Here is a 27185-nt window from a genome sequence, read left to right as displayed (position 1 = left end):
GAGCTGGCGAGATGGCTTGGCCAGTAAAGATGCTTGCTGCTAAACCCGATAATCTTGAGTTCAATCCCAGGATCCATGTGGTAGAAGGAGAAAACTGACTCTCTTCAAGTTGCCCTCGGATGGAGGGCCCACATATACACAGAAATAAATAATGCAATTTAAATTTAAATTTTTATTTGTTGAGAGGAAGGGGAGGCGCTCAGTTGAGAGAGTGCTTGTCATGCAAGCATGAAGACCTGGGATTGGTCTCTGGCATTCACATAAAAACGCAGGCATGGTGGCACGTGTGTCTGTAACCCCAGCGCTGTTAGGGCATAGATAGAAAGGTTGCTCGGGCTTCCGATCTCTGGCCCCCAACCCAACTCCAGGTTCACCGAGAGACCCTTGTCTCAAGGGAGAAAGGTAGAGGACACAGGATATACTCCTCTGGCCTCCATGCATAAGCATGGCCATGTGCACTGGTACATATGTATGTATACCCAACACGCAGATACCCTACCCCCACCTCTGCACTTTTAATCCTGAACTGGAGAGGTAGAGAAAGGAGACCCCTGGGGCACGTTAGTCAACCACTCTAGACTAACCAGCATCCCTCAAGTCCCAGTGAGACACCCTGTCTCAAAAACAAAGTGGAGCCCTTACTGTAGATGCCTTTAATCCCAACACTCAGGAGGCAGAGGCAGTTTGCGTTTGAGGCTAGCTTGATCTACAAATCGAGTTCCAGGACAACCAGACCTACACAGAGAAACCTTGTCTCAAATCACCCCCACCCCCAAAATAACAAAAAGACCTAAATGAGGAGGACAGCTCCTGAGAGAAATGCCTGGGGTTGACATCTGGCCTGTAACACACACACACACACACACACACACACACACACACACACAAGCACACAAGCACACGTGAACGCACATGCACACACACACATACAGGCACACCCTCCCCCACATACTATAACACACAAATAGTTGAGAATTGAGTGGCACTCCCTCCAGGGGTTTTCAGGACACAATTTTATAAAGCAGCTTTAGAGAAAATCGACTATTTCAGGATAAATAACAAGCATTCCAGGATTGCCAAATGCTAAAGCAATTTAAAAATGTTTCCACAGTTAAATTTCATCAGGGCCGTGGACAGTCTCCTGCAGACTGGTTGCATTTTGGTAAAGGTTTGCCTTTAGTGTGTAACATTGGCTCCACACAGAGCCCTGCGGGCCTGGCCCACACAGCCTTGCTGAGCACCTCACATCGGTCCTCTTGGTCTCAAATTAGCTTTACTGAAACTCTATCTTTATGTGGGTCAGGACTTCCTTTTTCCTTCAAAACTTTTTTTCCATTTAAAAAACCAACAAACAAAAAAACCACTCTCCAGTTTCCAGAAATTCCTGTGCTTCTTACTTCCTGCTGGCTTATTCAGGAACTTTTTTTTTTTTCTCCTAATGAAGCTGCAAGATGGTTTCTTGAAACTGTGGAAAGATTATGTGACCTTACTGATTTAGAGTAATCTTCTTGGTTAAATCCTTAGCTGTTGAGTCTCTCGCTTCTTGCAGGACAAAGGCTCCTTCCTAGCCGCTGGCGTGGTCCTGATGGTGAACTGGAGTGGATTTTATACCATACTGACACAATCTTGGGGAATGCCTGTCCCCCATGCTCTGTCTCCTCCTTTGACCCCAGACTCAACCCTCTGCTCTAAGCAGTAGTTACCTAATCCACTTACACTCCAAGGCACAGAGCCAGGAGCTTGTTTCTAGACCCCTGGCTCCTACAAGGAAACAACTTGGAGTCAGTAGCAGAACTCTGAGTTGAAAGTTCTAATAGAGCCTGGGTTTCTCCGTCTGGAGAACAAGGATCGATTTGTTGTACCTAAACAGACATTGGCTATTCTGCTTCTAAGTCAGAACAGAGAGAAGATTCCAGAATTTATACTGTTTCTTTAACTTTTCTGTTTAGCAACTCTAAGCTTCTCCTGCTTCCCTCACACCTTCTTTCCTATCCCCTCAGGGCCATATACTTGAGGTGGGAGCATGCGCCGCTTCTGCAGCTATTTGGATGCTGCCATTGACACCCTCATCTCTGTAAGCAGCTTGATTTTCTTTCATAAAATTTGGGTGCCACATTATTATTATCATTTTCTCAGAAGAAAGGTTGTCAGGATGATGGCTTGCTGGGCTTGGGCCTAGGCAGCTGGCCCCTGGTTTCCTGGTGATCCAGCCGCTGAGTTTCTTCACCCCATCTGAGGGCCAGGGACCCTACCATCTGGGCTGCAGCTGTGGTGAGGATGCTTTGAGAAGCTGCACAGAAGTCCCCAAAGAGGGTGGCTGTCCTTATGATGGCCTGCCACCCGTTAGACAGTGGACAGAGATGCCTCCCAGGAGTGGCTTTAGTGACTAGAAAATGCTTGAGTGGATACAATAGGCTAAACATGAAAAGAAAGAATAAAGCAAAAAGTTGAGTCTTCTGGAGAATTCTGCTTCTTGCTAAGATAAGACAAGAGGGACTGCCTTCTTTTTCCCTTTAACTTAAAAAAGAGGAAAGGGAAGCAGAAAAGAAAGGAAAGAAAAGGGAAAGAGAAGAGAAAAGAAAGGACCGAAACTTTCCCGAACTTTCCCATTCCTCCCTGGCCTGCTGCAAAGCCTGAAATTCCACCCTGTGTTTGTTGTCATCCTTAGTCCGTTTCCATAGTTACCCAGATTCCAGGGACTGGCTCGGGGCCCACCACAACCCATCCCTCAAAGTCTCTCTGGCAGACATAAGGCATTCCTTCTCCCAGAAGCAACATCAGAGCCGTCAGAGCGCGAGAGGCGACGTCGCTGCTGTTCCCCTCCCGAAGCCCCCACCCGGCCCCGCTCCAGGGTGACTTGCCCGGTTTAAGCAGTTCTATTTGGCAGCATTTGAGGGTAAACACAATATAACAATCTCCCCCATTTCTCTCCTCTTCATTTGAGCTGAGGAATTACTTTCTCGTTCCAAACATTGCGCTCTTGGAAAACACTCCAGATGGTTCTCATTAAAATTCCAGCTCTTCCCCCCCCAACCCCCACTTTTGCAATTCCTTTTTTCCCCATTCTTCTCAGACTTCTATCTCAAAAATAAACACCAGGTTAAGGAGCAAAGTCCGATGAATAGGGTCTTTTCAGAGCCCTCTGGTTGGCCATGAAGGGACCTCCAGGGCATCTTCCCGACAGTGCCACCTGGTTCTTCCTGAGGCTGCTAGGAGGTATCATGCTTTCTTTGGGACATGCGTTCTGTACACTGTCACCAGCTAGAGTCCAGACACACCTGAGGGACATATATTGAATGAAAGGGTCAAGAAGAGAGAGTGGAAGACCAGCTTGGCGTCTCCTCTCCAGCAGGGCCTAGCCCTTAGAGGGCCTGTCCACCAGTCACTGTCTACTGTGGCCTCTGCAAGACACTGGCCACAGGGGTGAGGACATGCTTACTCTAAGCAGCTGGGGTCCGGGAGGGAAAGGAGGAATACCAATAGCTTTTGGCTGTAATTACAGCTGAGCAAGCCGCAGGCTTCGCTTCCACATGTGGAAAAATCTGCTTATGCAGGAAAACGGTGTGCGTCCAAGGACTTTTATTTGCTGTGCTCTCCTTGTGCGTTATGAAAGGAATTCTAGCTGGAAGACCAGCTCAGCGAACATCCATACCCTTCCGCCTAGATCTCAGAAGTTCCACTGCGTTCTGTCCTGCCTCCTCTTTCTCCCGGCTTCCTCTAGGACATATCCACACACCGCTTTTCTTAGACATTGGAAAATTTGAATCTTGATCCCTAGAGAGTTTAATTGTCTACTGATGTGATGGGTGAGTAGCCTGCTATAAGACAGTCAAACAATAGAGTTTAGACGAGAGAGAACATGAGCGAAAGCCGTGCATAGATAGGCTCCCCTGCCACCCTCACTGTCCCTCAGGCAGCTTCGCTTGTGTCCTTTCTCACCTTCCTCCATGTTTATGCAAGCACATGTGTGTTGAGCCAAAAAAAAAAAAGCATGATTTCAGTCGCAAATGAGGTCACGCTCCACCTGCTGCTGTTCAGTGGTTTACTTCTCATTTGCAGCGATGGTCTTCTTGATCATGTTTGTTCCTCTGTCTTGTTCTTTGACTCCTGCCAAGAATTCCCAGGAATGACTGTAGAATGATTCTTTAGGCTGTTCCCTCTAGATAGAGGCTTCAGTTCTTCCTTTATTATCCCTTCTCCATTTCTCATAGTGATGCAATTGTCAGTACTGGGAAGTGTTTCCTGAAGGACACGTGCCCTGTTTCTCTTTCTTTGACAGCATCCTCTAGGTACAATCCCTGATGAGATAAACTTGTTACTTCCCAGGTGTCCACTACCAAACTGTGCTAGACAATGCTTTCTTCACAGCCTCTAGTACAGACAGCCTCACCAGTGTGGGGTCCTCTGCTAGTCTTTGAAAAAGTGTGGACACTGATGAACGGGATATAACAGTATTGTTGATAATCTGCATTTCTTTATTAGTAATGTGTCTTAGCTCAGCTTTAGATGACAAGAAAATATTTACTATTGAAAAATCAGTTGATTAAAATTATGTCAAACCAGATGGAATGGAAGGTTCCAGGTTGAGATTCCACAGCTGAATCTCAGTTACAGACTGACCCATGGATACCATGTCCCCTTCTGCCATGATCTGGAAGCTGGGGACTTGAGAACCTGAGACCTAATCACAAATGTGGCAGTCAGGAAGCCAGGAAGCCTCTGCCACACCTTGTCTCCAGGATCTTGCTATCTGAGCTAAACAATGGATGCCTACATTCTATCAAGTACATCCATGGATCTGGAGACCTATAGATGCAGAGAAATGCGTGCACACGCATGTACACACACACACACACACACACACACACACACACACACACACACACAGCCTCTAGACCAGTGATTCTCAACCTTCCTAATGCTGCGACCCTTTAATATATTTCCTTATGTTGTGGTGACCCCCCAACTATAAACTTGTCTTCATTACTACTTCATAACCATAATTTTGCTACTGTTGTGAATCATAATGTAAATATCAGTGTTTTCTGATGGTCTTAGAGGCCCCTATGAAAGGATTGCTTGACCCCCCCACCAGGGGTCAATTCTTACAGGTTGAGAATGCTGTTCTAGACCTTGTTTGCCTGCAGAGCTGGGAGCTAGCTCTTGAGGGACACCACTCAGAATATATCAAGCCAGGTGGAAGAGCGCAGCACTGAGGAGGTTGGAGTGGGAAGCTTTGCCACCACATCCCAGCAGCAGGAAGGTGGGCTGCAAGATGGAGGGCATGGGCTGAGCCAGTTTGAAATCTGTGACGTAATCATGCTCTTGTGTTTTGTATCTTTATCAAAGGATTGCTCAATTATACCCTTGTCTACTTTTCTACTGGGCTACGTTTTTCTACTTGATTTATTGATGTTTTTATGTGTTACCTAGAAAATAATTTTAGCTATTATATTTGCAACAATCATCTGTTTCTTTAATCTTATATTTCCTGTCATGCAGGCATTTTACATTTATTTTTTTCTAGTTCCTAGGTTTTGTATTGTAAGAAGTCATCTCCACCTCAGTGTTTCTACTGGATACAACTATATTTTATCATAATTTTTCTTTACTTTAAAAATGATGGTGATGATGATGATGATGATGTGTGATGTGTATAGGTGCACATGTTTTTGGGTGTTAAGGTCAGAGGACAGCTTTCAGGAGTTGACTTTTCCCTTCTACAGAGGGTTCTGGGGATTGAACTCACATCATCAGGCTTAGTGGCAAGTTCCTGTACCCGCTAAACTATCTCACCAGCCCTCATAATGCCTTATAGACATTTTATGTTTAATTCTTAAACCTTTCTCTAGCATGTGGTGCAATCACATCTCAGCCTTTTGGCTAAGATCAAGTGTAATGTGTGGTAGACCCAGGGATCTAGATTAACATTGCCTCTCCCCGCCCCCACCCCTATGGAAAACAAATTGTCTCAGCTAGCTTAATTTGAATAATTTGTTGAATAATTTGTTTGCCCTCTGCAAAACAAAGTTTAAACCTACAGAATGTTTTAAAAGATAGGATAACCTCTCTCCTTTTCCTCAAGCTTTCCCCCCTTGATAAAACGTAACAATAGTTAATTTTGATGACTTCACACTTTTTGGTTATCCAAAGGCCTTAAAAAGATGGGTTTTGACATTCCCAAAGTATAGATGTGATAGATAACCATCCTACTCAGAAGGCCTAATTGGGCTGCTCTTCCTTATCATTAATGGTTTAATCTGTTGACCAGTTCTGTGTTTACCTATCTGACCCCCATCCCCTACCCATGGCCTTTGCTATCTTACTTCCCTGCTCATGTGTGCAGGAGAGAAGACACATCACAGGAACTGGATAGCAGAAGCCAAAGCACATGTCCACACCAGCAACTTCTTTACACCGTTGGACATCCTTTGGGTGCTCCCCTCACCTATTGGTATTTCTCCATGTAGTCTCCAATAGAAGCTGGCTAGTGGGATGGAGTGATAGATAAATGGGTAAGAGTGCTGGCAGCTCTTCTAGAGGTCCAGAATTCTATTCCCAGCATCCACATGGTGGCTTGTGGTGATATAGTATTGTATACCCTAATAAACTTATCTAGGATTAGAGGACGGAGCCAGCCACTAGACTAGACATAGAGGCCAGATAGTGGTGGCACACACCTTTAAATCTGTCACTCAGGAGGCAGAGATCCGTCTGGATCTCTGTGAGTTCAAGGCCACACTGGGAACAGAGTCAGGTGTGGTGGGACACACCTTTAATCCCAGCACTTGAGATATCATGTCTTTGCTTGGGAAGCACACATACCTTTAATCCCAGGAAGTGATGTCAGGGCAGAGAAAGGTATATAAGGTGTAAGGAAACAGGAACTCATGCTTTCTAGACTGAGGATTTCCTGGAGGTAATCTAGTGGCAGCAGCAGGTCAACTGAGACCCTCAGGGGTGAGGACTCAGAGGCTTTCAGTCTGAGGATTTGGGGAAACAGGATTGGCTGAGGAGTTAGGAAGGTGAAGTTGGCAGTGGCATGTTCTGTTTCTCTGATCTTTCAGCTTTCACCCAATATCTGACTCCAGTTTTTTTTTTTTTTTTTTTTTGGTTGTTGTTGTTAATAAGACTTTTTAAGATTTGTGTTACAGTGGCTTACAACCATCTATAATTGTAGTTCCATGGGATCCAATGTGCTCTGATGGGTGATGTTGCTCTATATGCTGTGAATGTGTTGCTCTGATTGGATGATAAATAAAATGCTGATTTGCCAGTAGCCAGGCAGGAAGTATAGGTGGGATAAGAAGACAAGAATTCTGGGAAGAGGAAGGCTGAGTCAGGAGTTGCCAGCCAGACACAGAGGAAGCAAGATGTGAAGGCAGAACTGAGAAAAGGTACCAAGCCATGTGACTAAACATAAATAAAAATTATGGATTAAATTAAGTGTAAGAGCTAGTCGGTAATAAGCCTGAGCTTATGGCCAAGCATTTACAATTAATATTAAGCCTCTGTGTCATTATTTTATAAAAGGCTGTGAGACTGTGGGTGAGAGATTTGTCCTGACCGCGGGCCAGGCAGGACACAAGAAAACCTCCAGCTATAGTCCTCTTTTAGTGTGCAGATGTACATGCACACAAAACACCCATATACATAAAATACATAAAGAAACAAATCTTAAAAAGAAAAGAAAAAGGAGTCAAAGCTTGAAATCCACCTGATGGAGACAGTGAGTTCCAGGCCAGCCAGGGGTACATAGTTAAACCCTCTCTAAAAAGAAAAAAAAAGTTGATCAGAACAGTTTTTTGTTGCAGTGTATTTAATTGTCTTGGCTAACATCCCACTGAATACATTAGTACTCCCCAGCACCTACCTACCTCCTATGCCGTTCAGGACAACAACAGAAAAATGTTCTCACATGCTTCTAAACATACCATTCTGGTCCCTTAGTTGAAAAGGGGCGTGGGAGGGAGGAGAAAACACTGTATCAGAAACAAAAAGAATACCATTACTATAAGGCATCTTCTCAACTCCCTTCCAAAGTCCAGGGGTCCATAGCCAGGCTCTCAAAGGCTACCTTTTCTGCCAAGCTTCCCTAAGTTCTTTCAACTGCCAGAGGCCTTTTGTCTTTCTGGATCTCCTCTTGCATGGTCTCCAGGTGCATCTCAGTCCACCCACGTATCCTTGCATCTGATGTGTCCACACATGCATCCATCCAGCAGCCCATCTATCCAGTAAGTATTGAGCATTAATTGTGCATTGAGCTCTTTTTATATTGTACTAGTTACAGGACTGTCTTATCTGGCCTCACACACTGTGCTATCAGGCAGAGCCCCAACTTCAGATCTATTCTATTCTTGCATTTCCCAGAGTGCTTTGTGTATCTGCTGCTTGCTGCTAAATATTAGCAGGATGGAAATTACTGAATACAGATAAGAGTTTTGACCCATGTCCCAGATCCTCATTCAAAAGCAATGAGAAGAGTTTTTTAAATAAATAATACTTTTCTAAGTTTTGCAGTATTTATGAGTATCTGAAAAAATTACTCAAAGACCTACTACTTTTTCAGAAAGCTAACTGTATAATTTCCTTCCTCAGCCTGTCAGATCTTGTTCCTAGATATGACCCTTGCTAGTAGTCCCCTTCCAAGAGTGTATAAAACAGGTTTATGTAGATTCATAGCTGGCTATGCCCACACAGACATCTATCAAATTAGCACACAGACACTAAGAGCTGTTAAAACATGATTTTGAGAAAACCCTATGAATTCATGCAGGAAATGGAATCTGGATGAGTAACTTAAATGTTTATCATTCTTTAAGCTACAAAAGAGTTTTGAATACATTTTTATTCTTTGATCCTGGAAGGCTCAGAGAAGTTGGCAGACAGACTGCTCCTGGTCCTGGAGTCATTGAGGGGACAATTAGGACTGAAGCTAAAGTCAGGCTAGGGGTGTAGTTCAGTGGGATAGTGCTTGCTGAGTATAATGAAAGGCCCCAGGTTCAACCCCAGCACAGTTTCCCTTAAAAGATAACTTGAGCAGGGCGGCATAGGCACACGCCTTTAATCCCTGGACCTGGGAAGCAGAACCAGGTGGATCTCTGTGAATTCGAAACCAGCCTGTTCTACAGAGCGAGTCCAGGACAGGCACAAAAACTACAGAGAAACCCTGTCTTGAAAAACAAACAAACAAACAAAAAAACAAAAAAAACAAAAAAAAAACCAAAAAAAAAAACCACAAAAAAACCCAAAAAACCAAGATAACTTGTTTGAAGACATTCTGCCTTCTGCTTCATTGTTGTTTAATCTTGCCATCTCCGAAGGTCATGACATTATTTTTTGACTCCAGACCTTAATGTAGGATGCCTTTGAAATGCTCATTATGGGGCTGGAGAGATAGCTCAATGGTTAAGAGCACTGGCTGCTCTTCTAGAGGTCCTGAGTTCAATTCTCAGAATCCACATGGTGGCTCACAACCATCTGTAATGAGATCTGGTGCCCTCTTGTGGCCTCCATGTGGACAGAACACTGTATACATAATAAGCAAATAAATCAAAAGAGATGCTTTCATTGATAAGTGCTCGCTCAGGTTTATGGGTGTTTGCCGTGGGTTCCAAACTGTTCTACGCACATCACCTGCACTGCCTCATTGAACCTTCTGAGAAGCATATGCTCCAGGCAGTACTTGGTTCCGAGGAGACCTGGGTTCAGAAAGGTAATAATCCATGAGCAGATGCTCAGCTGGAGTGTTGCTTGGCTTTCGGTTTTGAACTCAAGTCCTTCTGTGTCAAGGTCTGTGCACTTAGTTACTGTACTGTGTGCATTTTATGCATACATAGTATTAGATGAACAACTATTGTGTGAAACAAATATGACATGAAGTCTATTTCGGAGACTTCACAATATGAAAACAGGGAGGGGGAGAGGTATAAATGCTTCTAGATGTGAAGATAGATGCTTAAGTAAAACAATAAAAGAAGCACATGACAGAGAAAACAGGGGAACATGGAATGGTGGGCTGGCTGTGTTGATGGAGAGAAAGCTACCGGGTGAACAGTCCACCGGAAAAGAGCCCTCCCTCTCCACTTCCGCCATGAGTCCTCTGAATCCAGCCCAGGGCTCTGCCGCCTTGGTGCCTGTAGACCCCCCTCTCCCCTGCAGCCTGGGGAAGAGCAGGATGAGTGGAGAGGCAGGTGCACCTACCTCCTAGCCTCGCCACAGCTGTGAGAGTAGAGATTGGGAGGACCGTGGCTGGGAAGGCCCGAGCAGTGAAGATGAGCCTTGAAAGAAGATAGGTCAGCCCGGGAGGGGTCTCGGTCCAGGGCACGTGTAAGGGCAAACTCACTGGCAAAGAGGCAGGGACACAGCTGCCTCTCTCTTGGGCAGGAAGTCCTCCAATACCAGCCCGGGTGCCAGTTAGAGTGAGTAGCATTCTGGGAGACAGGCCTGTGAGGGGTGGACACTGCTGAGAAGGCAGGTGGGGTGGAAGCTGGGGGTAGAATAGCCAAAGGAGCGAAGACCAGACCAGAGACAGGGCGGAGGGAAGTCTTCTTTGCCCTTGGGTGGTGGCTTCTCCATAAAGGGGGTCTGAGTCACCAGGGAAGACATGGATAACAGGGATGGGCTTTTACATCACCCTTCCTTACTTCCTCTCCAGTCATTTGGTGTTTTTGAATTCTCCACCCATCGTCCCCTTCTCTTGCCCCCAGCAAATCTGGCATGTGTGTGTGTGTGTGTGTGTGTGTGTGTGTGTGTGTGTACATGCATGCGCGTTTGTGTTTCCATATGAAGCGGAAGCTGCACATTTTCTGTGGAGAATTATTTTGGAATTCTGGCAGGGATTGCATTAAATCTGTAGATTGCTTTCAGTAGGACGGTCATTTTTACTATAAGAATCCTATCGATCCATAAGCACGGGAGGAGATCTTTCCATCTTTTGGTATTTTCTTCAATTTCTTTCTTCAGTGAATGCCAGCTTTTTAAAAGGAGTTGGGCGGCCCCTGCTGGGTACAAAGAGGCATTGACACCAAACTCTGGGAACAGTGAGATTGTGATTTTTGGGGGGAGGTAATCATATTATTTTGGTAATTAAACAGGAATATTTAATGTTTCGTGTATCTAAGGTCTCTAATAAGAATTGTCTCAATTCTGTCTCCATTCTAGAAATAAGACAAATGAGGAAATTCTAAGAATTCTGATGGGATTTTCTAGGACACTAATGTGGCCTTTGGAAGGACATAGGTTTAGACATGTGACAGTCTGGGTTGGAAGACACTTATTATTTGGGTGACTTGTCTTTTAACCTGCAACGAGCTAATTTTAACTTGCGACGACATTAAATTTTAAGTTGCCATCTCCTGTTCAAAGGTGGACAGTGACACCCAGCTAAAAAGAGAAGGCAAGCCTGGAGATCCTTGAGCCAGGGAAGTGTTCCATCTGTCCCGCTGCCATTGTTACTGTACCAGGAAGGGGCAGGTCTAAGCCGGGCTTTGGATGATGGGCAGTTCCTGGACTCTGGTTGTTTTCTTGGGGACAGAGGCTGTATCTGCAGGCCTGTGTCTGGCTCTGAGAATTCAGTCCTGGATTCTAAGACAGGGCACACACTGCTGAGTCTCTTTAGAACCATACAGCCACAATCCAGGGTTCTCATTCCAGGTAATACTGTGCAGTGGGCAAGCCTACCTGGAAGAGTTATTCCAAGATCCTCTGCTTCCACCTTCACCTTGCTGGTCCAAACCACCAGCGATCAGAATCTCCTTCAGTGTCAAGCTCTTTGATTTGTGCACTTCCTGTCTTTATGAAATCCATACATCATGGTAACTTGCATTAAAACAACAAACAACAATAAAGACCAAAACTGGGTAGTGATGTCCTGCACCTTTAATCCCAGCACTCGGTGAGTTCGAGGCCAGCCTGGTCTGTAGAGCTAGTTCCAGGACAAGGGTTATACAGAGAAACCCTGTCTTGAAAAAAATGAAACAAAGCAAAAAGACCAAGCAGTCCCCTAGCTCTGATCAAACCTTTCAATGACTCAGGAAAATGTTGAGACGCCTCTTGTTTACTCAGGTCCCTTGCTTGTAACACCAGTTCCACTCTGGGGCTTTGTACAGTTTTTGCTCTGTGGTCAATATTCAGCTCTCATCATGTTCCCTGTCCACTCGGCTCATACGTCAGGTGTTGGTGCACAAACTTGAGTTGGGCAGAAGAAATGTCTCATTTTCTTTAAAGCAAATGGAATCTACTTGAGTCTACTTTGCTCAGCCCCAGCCATACCCCTTTCTCTGTTTTTTCACCCATTCTCTAGCCACTGTGTCTCTGTGTGTTGGCTGTTGAGGGTACCCAGGACATGTCCTCTGGAGTGCTGTGCTGATACTGTCTCCAAGGGGTGCCTGGAAGCCAATGACTAACAAGTCACAGCAGTACCTCTGTCCCCGAAGTGAGAGCTGGATGCCATATGATCCAGGGGCCTTGCGGGATCAGGCTGAGGCTCTGCACTGAAAACATTTCTTTGCTCAGCTCTCCCTGGTCCGCTTCACTTCTTTGAGGCTTCTGGAAGCTTCTTGACTTATCATACTTGAACAGGAAACCTCACCATAGGTTCTGCTTCTAGGGACCCAAACTCAGTCCCATCCTTTATCCTTTCTAGATACATCCGATTTGAATCTATAGTTTGTGCAGTTATTAGTTTAATATTTATTTATCCCTAAGTAAACAAAGATCTCATGGGAACAGGGGCCTTTTTTCATTCATCTCACTATGTAGCCCTGGGTGACCTGGAACTTACTATATAGAGGAGATTAGCCTCAAATTCACACAGATCACTGGCTTCTGTCTCCTGAGTGCTGGGATTAAAGATGCTTGGCTCCATGCTTTATTTTTTTTATTTTTTTTTTATTGCAATATTACTAGCACTAAGTATAGAGAATACAACATGTGCTCCTGAAAAATTCAGACCTAGTGTCTGAAGGTCCAGAGAGAAGATCACTTCTCTCTAGTGAGACTGAAAAGAGGCAGAGACCCACTACTGTGCAGTGCAGTGTATACTGGGGCACTTAATGCCAGAAGCATGCTTCCTGGTAGCAGCAAGCCCAGGTGGGTCCTGAAATTTGGGTGAGAAGGTGGAGGCATATTTAGGCTTAGGATAAAAGTGACTTCATATAAAGTCACTTAGGATAAAAGCCAGGGCAGGAACGTACACGGTTTTTCTCAAGGTAATATGCAAGGGTCAGGTCCATCCTGGGAGCCAGGGTCTAGGTATAAAGTTCCAGATGATGAATGGTTTTATCTACTTAGAGTTTGCTAGAAAGCCTTGCAGGGAAAACCAGCTAGGGTTACTGGGTGCAGTCACGGTGGCTATGATTCAAGATGACTACAATAGTGTCAATCTGAATTCGTGCATACAATGGAGAAGGTGTCAGACGCTAAGGGTCACAGAGCCTCTTAACCTCTATCAATAGACACTTTCCCCTCTGGGTGTTTGGGAGAGAAAGCCACCCTTCAGCTTCAGCTTGTCTTCTCTTGTTTATTTCCCTCAAATTCCATAGTCAGAGTTAGCAGTCTCTGGCTGGCCCTGTTTAGGTCACTTAATTGCACATAAGGAACCACAATTCTGTTTTTATCAGGTCAATCTAGCCAATCAGGTCATTCCTGGGCATGGAGGCCTGCCTCAGATGAGAGCCAGAAGCCAATCAGACCAATCAAAAGGTGTCTTATAGAGACTATATCCCATTTCAGTCAAAATCAAGGCAATACTCTCATTTTAATGACACTCCAGTATTGCCAGGAAAGGCTAGATGTCAGGTCCAAAAGAAACTCGGGACAGAGAGTTATCTATGGTCCTATTAGCATATCAAAGCACACGCTGGCTTCCAGATTCCTCAGTATCACAACTACCAGTGGCTCTTCCTACCCTGCCCCCTACCCTATAACTTCAGCCTACCCGCCTTCTCAGTCCCTTATAACCAGTATTTGGACTATGCTTCTCTTTCCTCTCCTCTCTCTGGGTTGACTCCTTCTCTTCCTCTCTCTCTTCTCAATCAAGTCCAGTCTGCCAGCCATGTTGAGTGTAACATTTTCTCTCTGTTCTGTACTCTTCCAGATGTCTCTGGCTGTTCTCTCTGTCATATCTACAGTAAAAACCTTCCCTTCAGCCAACCTTGAAGTGGTCGTGTCCTCAGATTATATGTCTGATGCTGAAACCCTCAGTTTATACACTGGATTTATTTTTTATTTTTTTATTTTTTTGAGACAAGGTTTCTCTGTGTAGCTTGTCCTGTCCTGGAACTCACTCTGTAGACCAGGCTGATCTCAATCTTAGAGATCCACCTCCTGAGTGCTGGAATTAAAGGCATGTGCCACCACTGCCAGGCTCAGAATTGTATTTTTTGAAAATTAACTTTTATTATTGATTCTTTGCCATTTTCCTATCATGCATCCTGACTGATCCCACCCATCTCCCCCTCCCCATCTGCCCTCTGCTCTTGCAACTTCCCCACCAAAACAAAACAAAATTTAAAAGAAAAACCAAAAACCAAACCAGACTAACAAAGCAAAACAAGAAAGAAGAATGGGAAAAAGAAAAAAAAAAGAGGAGTTTCATGTGGAAAGCCATGGTGTATCCTTTCATCTTTGTTTGCAAGTCAGTACTGGATTTTTTATGTTTTTGAAATTACCTCAGTTGAAAATTTTATCCCCAATTAGATAGCTGTTTTTCTAGTTATTGAAGGGATGGATGGTGCCATGGGGTCTTATGTCTGATGATTCCCAGGCAGTGCCACTGAGCCAGAAGGTGAGAGCCTACATGTCTGCAGGTCAAAAGCTGCTACAACCAAATTTCTGGTTGAAACCATACATGCAGCTCATTTGTTTTGTGATACACTCTTTCCTTTGAAAGCTGTAAAGGCAAAGGCCAGTGAGGGGTGAGAGGAAGTAAGTCTAGTGGGTAAATACATGTGAGTATTTTGGCAAACCATGGATTCTTTTTTTTTTTTAATAAGATTTATTTTTATGTGTATGTGTGTCTTTGCCTACATGTGTGCACTTGCACCTCACATGTGCAGTCTCCTCAGAGGCCAGAAGAGGGAAAGGAACCCCTGGAACTGGGGTCACAGACAGGTGTGAGCTAATATGTGGGCACCAGGAACTGAACCAGGTCCTCTGCAAGAACGCCAAGTGCTCTTACCCACTTGAGCCATCTCTCTAGCCCCAGCAAGTTCTTCTATAAATCTAGCACTGGCCACTGCCTCCAAGGTGTTGCATATTTGAAGGGGCTCTAAGATATGAGATGCCATTACTGTTCTGAATAAAGGGTACTCCATTCAAATGGAGACCCTTGCCAGTGGCACAAGGGCAACCACCAGACAGGGAGCAGAGGTAACTAACAGCTAACTGGGATTACAAGCACACACAACCATGCTACCAAGCCCAGTTTTTACTGGAGTCCTAGGGATCAAACTTAGGTCCTGACTAAGCCACCCCCTAACTCCTCAGAGATAAGTTTTTAAATCTGTATATTTATGCAAAGTCTGACAACAGCCTGGGAATCTCAGGAATGCTCGTCATCAGTGAATGGGGGTGGGGGGTAAATCTGCTTGAGGCACATGTACCTACAGGCTACTTCCACTCAAACACTTCTCAGGTGCGGAAATACAGGTCTCTGATTCTCTTCCTGTCTGGCTTCCTCTTTGTCTTTCCCACTCATGTTTTCAGCTACCCGAGACAGAGGACACATGGGAGTAGCTGGGAAGTGGTAAACGTTGACAGAAGCAGAACTGGAGCGAAAGGCAAATGTTTAATCGGCTGTGTTCAAACACTAGTGAGTGAATGACTAACCGTAGGCTTAAGAGCCACATAGTCTGCATTCCTGAGAAGTCTCAGTTTCTCATTCAGAACATTTTCACACTGTGCTCTGCTGCTAAAAAATCAAGTAGGCGTATGTTTTTGAGTGTTGATTTATTACTCAAAGATCTGAATTCGGAGACAGAGAGGAAACATGCTTTATCTACATAGTTTTGAAAACCTGATCCCTGGGAAAGAAAGCCAGCGTCAGTTTCCAGCGGGAGGGACGTTCTCGTGGAGGCACTGCAAGGCCAGGTCTGTCCACTTCATCTCCTGCTCTTTCACAGACTCTGTGGTGCCGCCATTGTCCTGCTCAGGCTCCGGAAGCTCACTCTGAAAGGGAAGGACACCCACAATAGCCATGAGAAATCTGTCTTTCTGTACATTTTTAAGATGAGTCTCAGGTAGCCGAGGCTGACCTCAAACTCACTACGTCATCTTGAACCCTGCTTTTGCACTGGTAGGGGCTGAGCCCAGGGCCTCGTGCATGCTACGCAAGTGTCTACCACTGCGCCACATTCTCAGCCAATCTCCTTGAACTTGGGCCTATCTTCCTTTGCCTCCCAGGAGCTGGAATTACAGGTGTGGACCTAGTGTTGAACAGTTACTTCTGGAAACACAAGAGCATGAGGAATTAAAGTCTGTGAGGTCCTAAGAACAGCCAGCAGAGCCGAGATGCATATTCTAAAGAAAGAGTCAAAATAAACAGATGTATAGAAAATACCAGCGGTTCTGTTCAGCATGGCTTGCTTCCCCTTTGGACACTGTGACTCTGGTTTTCTTACAAAAGGCAGAAGGGTTAAGGGCAGAAGAGACTGGCGCCCCAGACTACCCTATTTGAGTGAAGTAATTCAAACTCATGGGGTTTTTGTTTCCCTTCTTGTAAATGGGAGGAAAAAAAAAAATAGCTTTTTTCATGCCTCAGACTTTGGTAAAGAGAGAACGAGGGCCTTGGATCCAGTGCTTGGCACCACGGAGGGTGCCCAGTGCTCCATGGCACTCACTAGTATGAGTGGCTGAGAGCACTGACCAGAGCCAATGCGGAAGCTTTTGAAAAGTGCTGTAAAGGCAAATCCGACTTGCTGGAATGTGTGTCTAAATACAGGACATGTATCAACAATAACAAAAAATGCTGCACCCAAAATGCTTATGTGACAATTAGTATGGGCTGGATGAGGGACACAGACAATATAACAGTCAAGACCTCCCCCTAGTGGGAAACCACAGTAAAGACCAACTCACATCCAATAGCTGGTTTCTAAGTGATAAGCCAGGGGACCGCACTAGACAAAATCCGGTCTCATTCCCTGATATATGTGAATTTATTACTGCTGAATCTGTGCTTGGCTCCAGGGTTCACAGTTACCAGAAGTTACACTTTGTGTTAGCAGACTGCTGCTTAATATTCAGTTAGGATTTCCCACTGAATTCTTGTCATGACTCTCCCCGTCCCCCGAGAAAGGATTTCTCTGTGTAACAGTTCTCGCTGACCCAGAACTCACTCTGTAGACCAGGCTGGCCTCAAACTCACTGAGTTTCACCAGCCTCTGCCTCCCAAGTGCTGGGATTAAAAGGCGTGTACCACCACCGCCTGGCTCCCATTGAATTCGTATTTACACTATATGGAGGTATTTTTCTCTTTAAAATTATGCTCAACATGTAGTTAAGTGATATTTATCTACAATATGTACAAATGTATTTGAATTGGGACCAGTGAGATGGCTCAGTGGGTAAAGGCACTTGCTGCCAAGGGTGATGACCTGAGTTCTACATGTGTGAAACAGCACATAGGTACACACACAAGAAAAACCCAAATGTGTTTGTTTGTATCATTTGCATCTGTTACAAACATAAATTGACATTTAATATTCCTTATACAGAGCCAAAGAATTGTCATTCTCTAGCCAATTTAGAAATCTGACCTTAATAATTATCTAGAGGTCACAAAGAATAAACAGGCCCTTGGTTAAGAACTACTTAATTCAGCTGGGCAGTGGTGATGCACGTCTTTAATCCCAGCACTTGGGAAGCAGGTGGATCTCTGTGAGTTCAAGGCCAGCCTAGTCTACAAAGCAGATTCTAAGACAACTAGGACTATTACCCGGAGAAACCCTGTCAAAAACAAAAACAAAAACAAAAACAAAAACCAAAAACCCCAAAAAACCAACTACTTAATTTAAGAGGTAGGACACTGCTTTAATTTCATTTCCTCTAAGAGCATGGTAGGCTTCCTAAAATGACTTCTTAAATGAACACCACCATGTAAAACAGCACAAAACATGCCCACCTAACACAAAATACCATAAGCACACCGTTCATGGGGACATACTCCACCAACAGCTGCAGCTATCCCTACCAAGCAGCAGAGTCTATTCCCGGACTGCTCATCAGGATTGGCCACTGACTTGCTCTCATCAGCGGACTGAAGCTGTGGGGCAGTTCTGGGCCTGCCCTCCAAGATTCTGCACTTCCCTCTGACATTGCTGTTGAACCCGAAGCAGAGGTCCCAGGAGGGCACGCTGGATCACGAGTACCAACTCCCAGTCCCTCTACCTCCTGGAAACATCCTGTTAACTACCAAGCATGTGAACCTCCCCGCGCCACTCAGCTCCTGCTAGTCTGCACAGCACAGCACAGCACAGCAGCAGCACAGCACAGCGCAGTGCAGCACAACACAGCAGCAGCACAGCACAGCGCAGCGCAGCACAGCACAGCAAAGCAGCAGCGAGCCCAGCATTAGTTGCCTGAACTGGCCAGAACTCCCAGCTGAGTTAGATAATCATGACCAAACAGTTATAATTGTAAACCACTAAGTTTCAGGGCAATCTGTCATGCAGCAAAAGCTAACTGATACACACATTTCCTTAGAATCACAAAATTCCATGGATGGGCAACAGGCTCAGGCTGCCACCAGGAAGTCAGCAGAGGAATTTCCTCCTTCTTCATCTCCTACCACATAGATGGTCCTTTAATTTTTGTGTACAGAGTTCAAGTTGCCACACTTCTTGGAGGTGTTCTGGCTTTCCTGCCTTGCCTAGACTGCTGCACTGCAGTAGCCTCCTACTTGATGCTCCTTGCCCCTTTCCTCTACCAGGCTGTCTCCATCGGTGCTGTGAACCTCACTTTCTTTTTTTAAATTTATTTTTATTTTTTCATTTTATTTTTTTGAGCTGAGGTTCAAACCCAAGGCCTTGTGCTTGCTAGGCAAGCGCTCTACCACTGAGCTAAATCCCCAACCCGTTAATTTATTTTTTTGATTACACTCATGCTATTCATTAAGTACACTCATGATATTAATTACATTTGTGGTATTCATTGATTACATTCGCAGTACTCATTCAATAATTATATTTATGGTATTCATTAATTACATTAATTGTATTGATTTATTACATTCATGATATTATGTCCTGATACTACTGTCCATTTGTGGGGTTTTTCCATCATACAAAACAGAGATTCTGTACTTAGGAAATCATTGCTCTATATTCCTTTCTTCTCTATCTTGAGATAACGTCTGATCTTTCTGTCTCTGTGAATTTGTATTGAACCCCACTTTCTGAGAGACAAATCTGAGCATAGCAGCCTCACTCTGCAGACCTTTCATCCCTAGAGCCCTCGAGGAGGAGACCTAAGTGGGCCACAAACACCCTCTCAAAAGCTGTCCCCAACTTTTTGCCTCCAAACTACAAATGTAATTGCTGCCCACTGCTTCACTGTCTCCCACCGTGTTTCAAAACCCTGGGCCTGTCACACGCCTCTCCTCTCTGTGGCAGTACCCTATCTAGCACCATTAAACTTCTGGTTCTTTCTTAAGCATTGTATCTTCTCCGAAGCATTTCTGCTGCATGCCAGGCCTCCAGCCACTCTCCACTTAGCTATTCATTCCCCCTGCTTGGTACTGGAATTAGTTACTCAGCATCTTGCCTTTCTTGACCCCTGACCCAGACAGAAACTTTATCTTATGCTCATATAATCTTAGGGCACACAGTAGATTTTTGAGAAGTGATGGATGGATGGATGGATGGATGGATGGATGGATGGATGGATGGAAGCTTACAGATCTGAGCTTTGCAGACCAAGGCATGAAGTCTGACTTACTAGGTAATATAATAGGGTCAAGCATGCCTCTATGATGCTATTTTTTTTCTTGCTAAATGGAGATACTACCACCTCCCCTGTATGGTTGTCTTAAGAATTACAGATAACAGAAGCCTTAATTTCTTCAGTCTATGGCTTAAAACTGGTAATAAATGGCAGCTACAATTCTTTTTTCTTATTTTATTGCCCGGAACTTGAGTAGCCACTGAACACATTACCACCTCTCACACTTGATGAGAGTGCAGGTAAGCTGAGTAGTTTCTCTGTAAATCTGCAGTGGCAGGCGGTGCTCCTGGAAGTCATCCGGTGTCAGCTGCTCTTGTAGGGCATGTGGCATGCTGGACAGAGAAAGCCCAGACTCTGTTTGTCCTTGTTCTTTGCTAGGCTTCTGTGGCATCAGAGTTTAAAAAAAAAAAAATGTACATAGGGTGGTGGTGGCGCATGCCTTTAATCCCAGCACTTGGGAGGCAGAGGCAGGTGGATCTCTGTGAGTTTGAGGCCAGCCTGGTCTACAGAGTGAGTTCCAGGACTGCCATGGTTACACAAAGAAACCCTGTCTTGAAAAGCAAACAAAAACCTATATAAGCAAAAGTGAGGGGTCACTTATCACATAAGATTCAACAATTGCCTTTCGAGGGAGTTTTCCAAAGACCAGCAAAGAGAAGGTATTCTGAGAGCTTGTATGTCCAAAGGCCAAAGAAGAAATGCTAGGTGGTCTCTAAGCAATCCTGGAAGCTAGCCTATTCTAGGTGGTCTCTAAGCACGTCCTGGAAGCTAGCCTACACGTGCACTCCACAGTTTCAGAAATGCCAACCAAGGGTCTGAGAGATGGCTCAGTGGTTAAGAGCTCATACTGGTCTTAGAAAGGACAGTTTGGTTTTCAGCACTCACCTTTGGTGGCTCACAATTATTGGTGAAACTATGAAGGCCACTCCATGTAGTTAAAAGGGAGGTTTATTTTGTGGGGTAACTTACAAATGAAGGGATAGGTTGTATGGTCTGGCAAAGGTATGGCGCAGTCCGGCGGTGTTCTCTGGAGAACTCTGCTCGGTCCACCTCTCGCGTCCAGGATCCCAGAACCAAGAAAGACCTCTCCTCTCAATCCTGGGTCTTCCGCTTCCTCCCTCAGCCCCGCCTTGTGGGCGTGACCATTACCGAAAGCCTGACCATTACCGAAGTCTCAATGGGGGTTGGAACTTCCAGGCCAATGCTGGGATGGCTACCCACTACATCTCCCCCTTTTGTCTAAATAAGAAGGTTCTAACCTAATACAAGACTATATACAAAGAAATGGTTATCAAATATTGTCCAGGAGTAATGAGGGATAATGACCTAGATAAGTTGGAATTACAATAAATGCAAACAATATCAAGCAAAAAACACATACTAAAATCCAGGGAAATCTAGAGTGTGGGTAGGTTGCATGTTACAAAGATCATTCTAAAAGGTGTCCTATCCTAAAGAACCTGAGTCTAATACTTAATATATTCTATATAAGATATTATATATGTATATATACTAAGTTGTAACTATAACTGCTAGTCTTCAATCTCATCAAAGACCTGAGAAGGAATATAATAATACCTGAGAAATGGGAGAAGGACGCAAGCAACTTTCAGGAGTCTTGCAAGAGTAGACAGAGACAGCTAGCAGCCTGGACAGTCATCTAATGTTTCTCAGCATCGTTGGTGCATTCAAATTGGCTACAGGCCTGGAGTATCTGACAGACCATTTTCAGAAGCAGAAATTCTGAAAGACCATCTTACCCTGTCTTGGCAAAGTATAGTGGTCACTTTCCTTGTGCCCCGCTTGTCCAGAAAGGACAGCATTTGTACTGTCAGCAGTTGAGGCAAGGGCAGTTCTGCCAGCCGCCGACACAACAAGAAAGAGATACGGTAACGGTAAGCCATGAGCCACATGGCAAAGTATAGATGAATAGAAATGGGCTAAATATAAGAGTAATAGCTAGACAATGGTAGGCCTGAGCTAATGGCCAAGCAGTTTAAATAATATGAATGTCTGTGTGTTTATTTTATAAGTGGGTTGTTGGACTAACAGGGCTTGGCCGGGGCTGGAGAGAAGCTCTCCAACTACACACAACTGCCATTAACTCCAGCTCCAAGGTATCCAACACCCTCTTCTGGTTTCTGAGGGTTCCTGCACTTACGTGCACAGCCCCTGGCCCCCCTCCCCAGCAAAAACAACAACAACACATACACACACAAATAGAAATAGGCTGGGGGGATGGCTCAGTGTTACGATCACATACTACTCTTTCAGAGGATCCAAATTTGGATCCCTGCACCTATGTCAAGTGACTTTTAACCACCTGTAACTCCAGCTCCAGAGATTTGATGCACTCTTCTGTCCTTCCTTCCCACCTGCACATCTGTGGCAGTCACCACCCCCCCTACATATATATACACACACATAAATAAAAACAAAATAAATCTTAAAACCAAAGACCGACAAGCCAGTAGGGAAGCGAGGACACCCATGCTCCTTTGTACGTTATGCACTGAACTCATGCTTGGCTCACCTCTGGCTTTGGGTGGGGTGATAGACACCACAACAGGGCTCTGAAAATCTAGGCTCCAGCCCTGGAATGACTAAGGTGGTTACACCAGCCAGTGTTCTGAGCTATGAAGAGATGAACTAGCTGTTCTCCAGAGGCTTCTAGATTTAGAGGATGCCACAGCATGGATTTCTGGGCCCTAGTATTTCACCCCCACTCCCCCTCATCAGCCTCCACTAGGCTTCCCCACATTACATCTCTGACTCATTGTCCTGAGTTCAGATCACAACCTACCAGTGGGATCGCAACATCCTCGTATGGCAGCTTGTCTTCCCGCCAAGCATCATCAATCAAATCTAAGATCCTTCCATCTCGTTGTACCTCACTGTCCATTTTCCTGCAGCTTTGGTCTCGTCAGTTCTGTAAGCCAAAGAGGTCATTTCTTCAGCATGAGGGTATAATAGTCCAGTGCCAGGATTCCCCATACTTTTAGCTTGAAACTGGTTTTGTTGTTGTTTTGTTTCTTAACACCACCCCAAGAAAGGCCCATCTTATATGGGTCAAGCAACATAAAAGACCACAGTTCTGTTCTCACTTCAGCTGACAGGTGCTAGATGGTGCAGAGACAGTTTAGTTGACAGACCAGTTCCTACACATCAACACATTTCTGAACAAACCCCTGGAAGGCACTGTATCTAAATGTAGCTTTCTTTACAATCATATACAGTCTTTCCTTGTTTGTAATGCCTTTTCTGAGTCTCATCTCCCACTCCTTAAGCCCTCCCCCATTATTTGGCACAAATTTCCAACGCCTTGGCCGTTCTTTTTTTTGTTTTTGTTTTTTCGAGACTGGGTTTCCCTGTGTAGCTTTGAGCCTTTCCTGGAACTCACTTGGTAGCCCAGGCTGGCCTCGAACTCACAGAGATCCGCCTGGCTCTGCCTCCCGAGTGCTGGGATTAAAGGTGTGCGCCACCACCACTGCCGCCGGGCTTCCTTGGCCGTTCTTAAGGCACAGGAGAAAAGGGAACACGCAGGGTGACCCTGAGCTGGAACGTGTAAAGTAACCAGTAACCGCCCATAGACCAGCTGCTAATCCTTTAAAGCAGGAACAATGTGGGCAGCTGGGCTTACCCGGAAACCACTTCCTTTCATAAATAGCATCCATCTCAGTGAGTTCAAGGTCAGCCTGGTCAACAAAACAAGTTCTAGGACAGCCAGGACTCTTACACAGAGAAACCCTGTTTTGAGAAAAAAAAAAAAAAAAAAAAAAAAAGCATCCAGACTGAGCTCTGAAAGTAGCATGCCATGATCAGTAGTGGCAGTTCCATATTCTGTGTCTCTCTTCCTTTTCCTTCCTCCCTCTCTCTCTTGCTTTTTTTTTTTTTTTTTAAGATAATGGAAAAGGTAGATTATTGAATCTACTTTTTTTTTTTTTTTTTTTGGTTTTTCGAGACAGGGTTTCTCTATGTAGCTTTGCGCCTTTTCTGGAACTCACTCTGTAGCCCAGGCTGACCTTGAACTCGCAGAGATCCCTCTGCTGGGATTAAAGGTGTGGGTTAACCACCCCCCCCCCTTGCTTTTTTATACAAAGTTTCTCTGTGCAGTCCTGGCTGTCCAGGAACTCACTCTAGACCAGGCTGGCCTCGAACTCATGGAGTCTGCTTCTGCCTCCTGAGTGCTGGGATTAAATGCACGTATCACCACAACTGGGCCTTCCTCTATTTTTTTGAGACAGAATTTCAAATTCTGTCTGTAGCCAAAAGCAGCCTTAAGCTCCTAATCCTCCTGCCTCCACCAATGGGATTATAGGCATGTGCTATATCTGCTTTATGAGGTACTGGGAATTGAACCCTTGTGTATACTAGGTAAGCACCCTATCAACTGACCCACACACTCGGCTAAGGGGGAGCCTGCAGGTGTCCAGGCAGGGAAGCAAACTGTGAAGAGGTAAGAATGAAAATGTAGTTCAGACTGAATCAGACTTGGGGAGTCTGATGCCAGGTGGTTTATTCCCAGCACATTTAAACATAGCATAATCTGGGAACATGTTTCCTGATGTAATACAATCCCCAGTGCACAAGGAAGCGTAATCACAGCATGACTTGACTCAGGGTACATGTCATGTCTTCTAAGAAGATGGGTTCTAGAGATAGGCTACTTGTACTAGCTTACGGGCCTAAGGAAGGGTCTGGCCAGGTCTTGTCATACAGCTAGTGTAGAGGTCATTTGGGCTATTCGCCACCTCTGGTCCTGGTTGTGGGAGCTTTGGGGAGCCTCTGGCTATACAGATAATATACGAGTCATTTAGACTATTAGGTATCTCCATCCTGGTTGTGGGAGCTTGGAGAGTCCCTGGTTGTATGGGTCATTTAGATTACTAAGCCACTTCGGGTACTGGCTGTAGGAGCTTGATATGGCCTGGCCCAACAGATAAACCAATCACCAGACTATTAATCACTTCCAATTCCCTCTTCCTCCTAAAAATAAAAATAAAAAAAAAAATAATAATTACATTTATTTGTGTATGTACATGTGGAGGTCAAAGGACATCTTGGGGCAAATGGTGCTCTTTTCACCTAGAGTTTGAATTGGGTGCCAGGCTTGGCAGGGAGTGCCTTTATGCCACTGAGCCGTCTTGCTGGCCCTCTGCAGTGCCTGGTTCAAGTGCTCGGGATGCTTGCTTAGCTTCCTGACTATAGATCATTCCTCATTTTTCTCCTGAAACAGTTGTAATCTAACTCACAAGACAGGTCATCATGAGCACTTCTGGGTTTCCAGCTTCCGAGTTTGCTCCTTATCACAAACCCGTCCTACTGTGTTCCCTGCTACAAAAACCACTAGCACCAGTGGCTCTCTCAGGGACCCTTCCATTTCTGAGAGAAGGGAGACTCGTGTAAGAAACAACCCTTGGCATTGGAGTCTAACTTTGCCATACAGAGATGCGCTTGCCTCCAACGGTATTAAAGGCAAGCAAGCACTATCTATCTGGTTTGGGGGTGGGGAAGGGCTCTTACTTTAAAGAATTAGACAGAAGGGGCCTGGGAGACAACTCAGCAGGTGAAGTGCTTGCTCTGCATGCAAGAATACCCGAATTCAGATTGCTGGCACCCACATAAGAAGCGAGGCACATGGCACACACTTGCCATCCTGGAGCTGGGAGGCAGAGACAGGAGGATCTCTGGGAGATTGCCAGGCCAGGCAGGCTAGTTGAAGCAGAAAGCTCCAGGTTTAGTGAGAGATTCAAAGGAAGTAATGGAGGAAGACATCGATGTTGACCTCTTGCCTCCACACTCGCACCCCCACCCTCATTCCACCTCTAGCCACAGACCTCCACCCACATCGTTCCCTGTACATACACACACATTAAAGCAAAAGGAGGCCAGCTCCTACTGCCACCTGGGGACCAGGTGACGGCTTAGCATCATTTCTACTTAGATTTAACTGCATCTAGCCAGTGGATGACGCAAAGCTCGAGGAGGAATCCCATCTGCAGAAATGTATAACTAGTCCTTCCTGTCAGTTCTAGCCACACTTCCAGAATCTGACAAGTTTTCCTACTTTCCTGTCACTCCTTTGTTCTTGGAGCTGTGCCCTGGGCTACACACACTTCCTCTGCTGATTTTCCCAGGTCTATACAGATTGCTCCTTTTTTTCCCCCCCTCCCTGAAGTGTTCTGACTTCCCTCTAGCTTTAGTAGGCTTTCTGTCTTTAAATGCTTGCTGCCTGCCTTAACCAGTCTATGAAACAAGTTAGGTCAGCTTTGTGACTGACTGGCGGGGTACTTTTGCCTCAAGTGGTAAAAGTGTAAAAGCTGTACCAAAGATTCCCAATCTTTCCACAAGCTGGCCTCAAAATTTTGTAACATGTCCCTCTTTTACACGCTTGCAACCTGGCATGCCTTTTTATCCACCTCCTGCATTTCTTCATCAGTAATGCTTGGGCGTCCTTCCAAACACAACACGGATGACAGATCTTTGGGTGAGGCACTCAGGTTCTCCCCCTTTCCACGAACAAAGAAGCAAGCAAAGGTAATGCCCAGAAAACCGCCTCTGTCCTAAGCCCTCACCGCATAACGGAACCTCTCCGGGTTTCTTAAACATATTTTTTACACATGTACTCTTTCTAGCGCCTCCCCACCCCTTCCACGACACCCTCAGTAATACAAAATCTCAGCTCTCAGGTTGTCTCCCTTCACCAGTCCCCTAGATCACTGGGCACAATGCGTGACAACAGGGGAGCCCTCACACTGTCTAGACGTCTCTTTCCAGATAGTAGACGCGCACGTACTACGCATTTTCGAAATCTATAGCTTTGTAAATGTATGTCTAAGCTAAAAGCACGCGGCGCCCATACTAAAATTGGTCCTCGCAGGCCACCATCCTGGGTCACTAGTCGCAGAGTTTCCCGCTGCCGCCGCCGCTTCCGGCCCAAAGGCTGGCGCTACCATATGCGGAAGTGCAAAGGGGAGGTGGAGCGTCGCCATGCGGGCTCCCTTCCAGTCCGCGCGGCGTGCCATAAGGAAGTGGCTCTGAAGGCCGGTTGAGAGCACCTGCCTGCGCCTCTGGAAGCACTGGACGCCCGAAGCCTCGGGCGAACGCTTGGCCACCCTCCGAAACCCGGGCCGCCGGCGCGAAAAATACCCTTACCCACAGAGCGCGCACCGGCTTCCTCCCGGCCCCGCCCTTCTGCGGGGTCACGTGACTTCGGCGCTCTTATACCCCGTATGTGGGTG

At 45.4% G+C, this 27185-nt stretch overlaps 2 protein-coding genes across 5 annotated transcripts in view; one reads left to right on the top strand and one right to left on the bottom strand.

The window, feature by feature from the left end:
* Window positions 1-15932: 15932 nt before the first annotated feature.
* Window positions 15933-27163, bottom strand: Anapc13 (anaphase promoting complex subunit 13). 3 transcript variants are annotated; one of them, XM_036192777.1, is made up of 3 exons: window positions 27100-27163; window positions 22748-22873; window positions 15933-16170 (listed from the first exon to the last, which is right to left on the bottom strand). In XM_036192777.1, the coding sequence occupies exons 2-3, from the start codon at window positions 22844-22846 to the stop codon at window positions 16045-16047; spliced, it is 225 nt and encodes a 74-aa protein (XP_036048670.1). In that variant the 5' UTR covers window positions 22847-22873; window positions 27100-27163; the 3' UTR covers window positions 15933-16044. The 3 variants fall into 3 exon arrangements, with proteins under 3 accessions (XP_036048670.1, XP_036048671.1, XP_036048672.1); XM_036192778.1 differs by lacking the exon at window positions 27100-27163 and adding an exon at window positions 27007-27090; XM_036192779.1 differs by lacking the exon at window positions 27100-27163 and adding an exon at window positions 26699-26757.
* Cep63 (centrosomal protein 63) overlaps window positions 26893-27185 on the top strand; it is a 44862-nt gene continuing 44569 nt past the window's right edge. For both annotated transcript variants that reach the window (XM_036192772.1, XM_036192769.1), the window contains exon 1: window positions 26893-27182. Coding sequence is in view for 1 of the 2 variants with exons in the window: in XM_036192769.1 (XP_036048662.1) it covers window positions 27177-27182 (6 nt within the window). In the remaining variant the exon portion in view is untranslated. The remainder of the gene's footprint in view (window positions 27183-27185) is intronic.

This window comes from Onychomys torridus, chromosome 7 (genome assembly GCF_903995425.1).
Source record: "Onychomys torridus chromosome 7, mOncTor1.1, whole genome shotgun sequence".
NCBI classification, from domain to species: Eukaryota; Metazoa; Chordata; class Mammalia; order Rodentia; family Cricetidae; genus Onychomys; species Onychomys torridus.
The sequence above is the reverse complement of the archived record's forward strand: the minus strand, read 5'-3'. Positions and strand labels throughout refer to the sequence as shown.

Coding starts and splice junctions, on each gene's coding strand:
- Anapc13 (XM_036192777.1), bottom strand. CDS start 22,846: ATGGACAGTGAGGTACAACGAGATGGAAGGATCTTAGATTTGATTGAT. Junction 16,171..22,747: donor AGGATGTTGCGATCCCACTG/GTAGGTTGTGAT, acceptor CTTCCCTTTCAG/AGTGAGCTTCCGGAGCCTGA.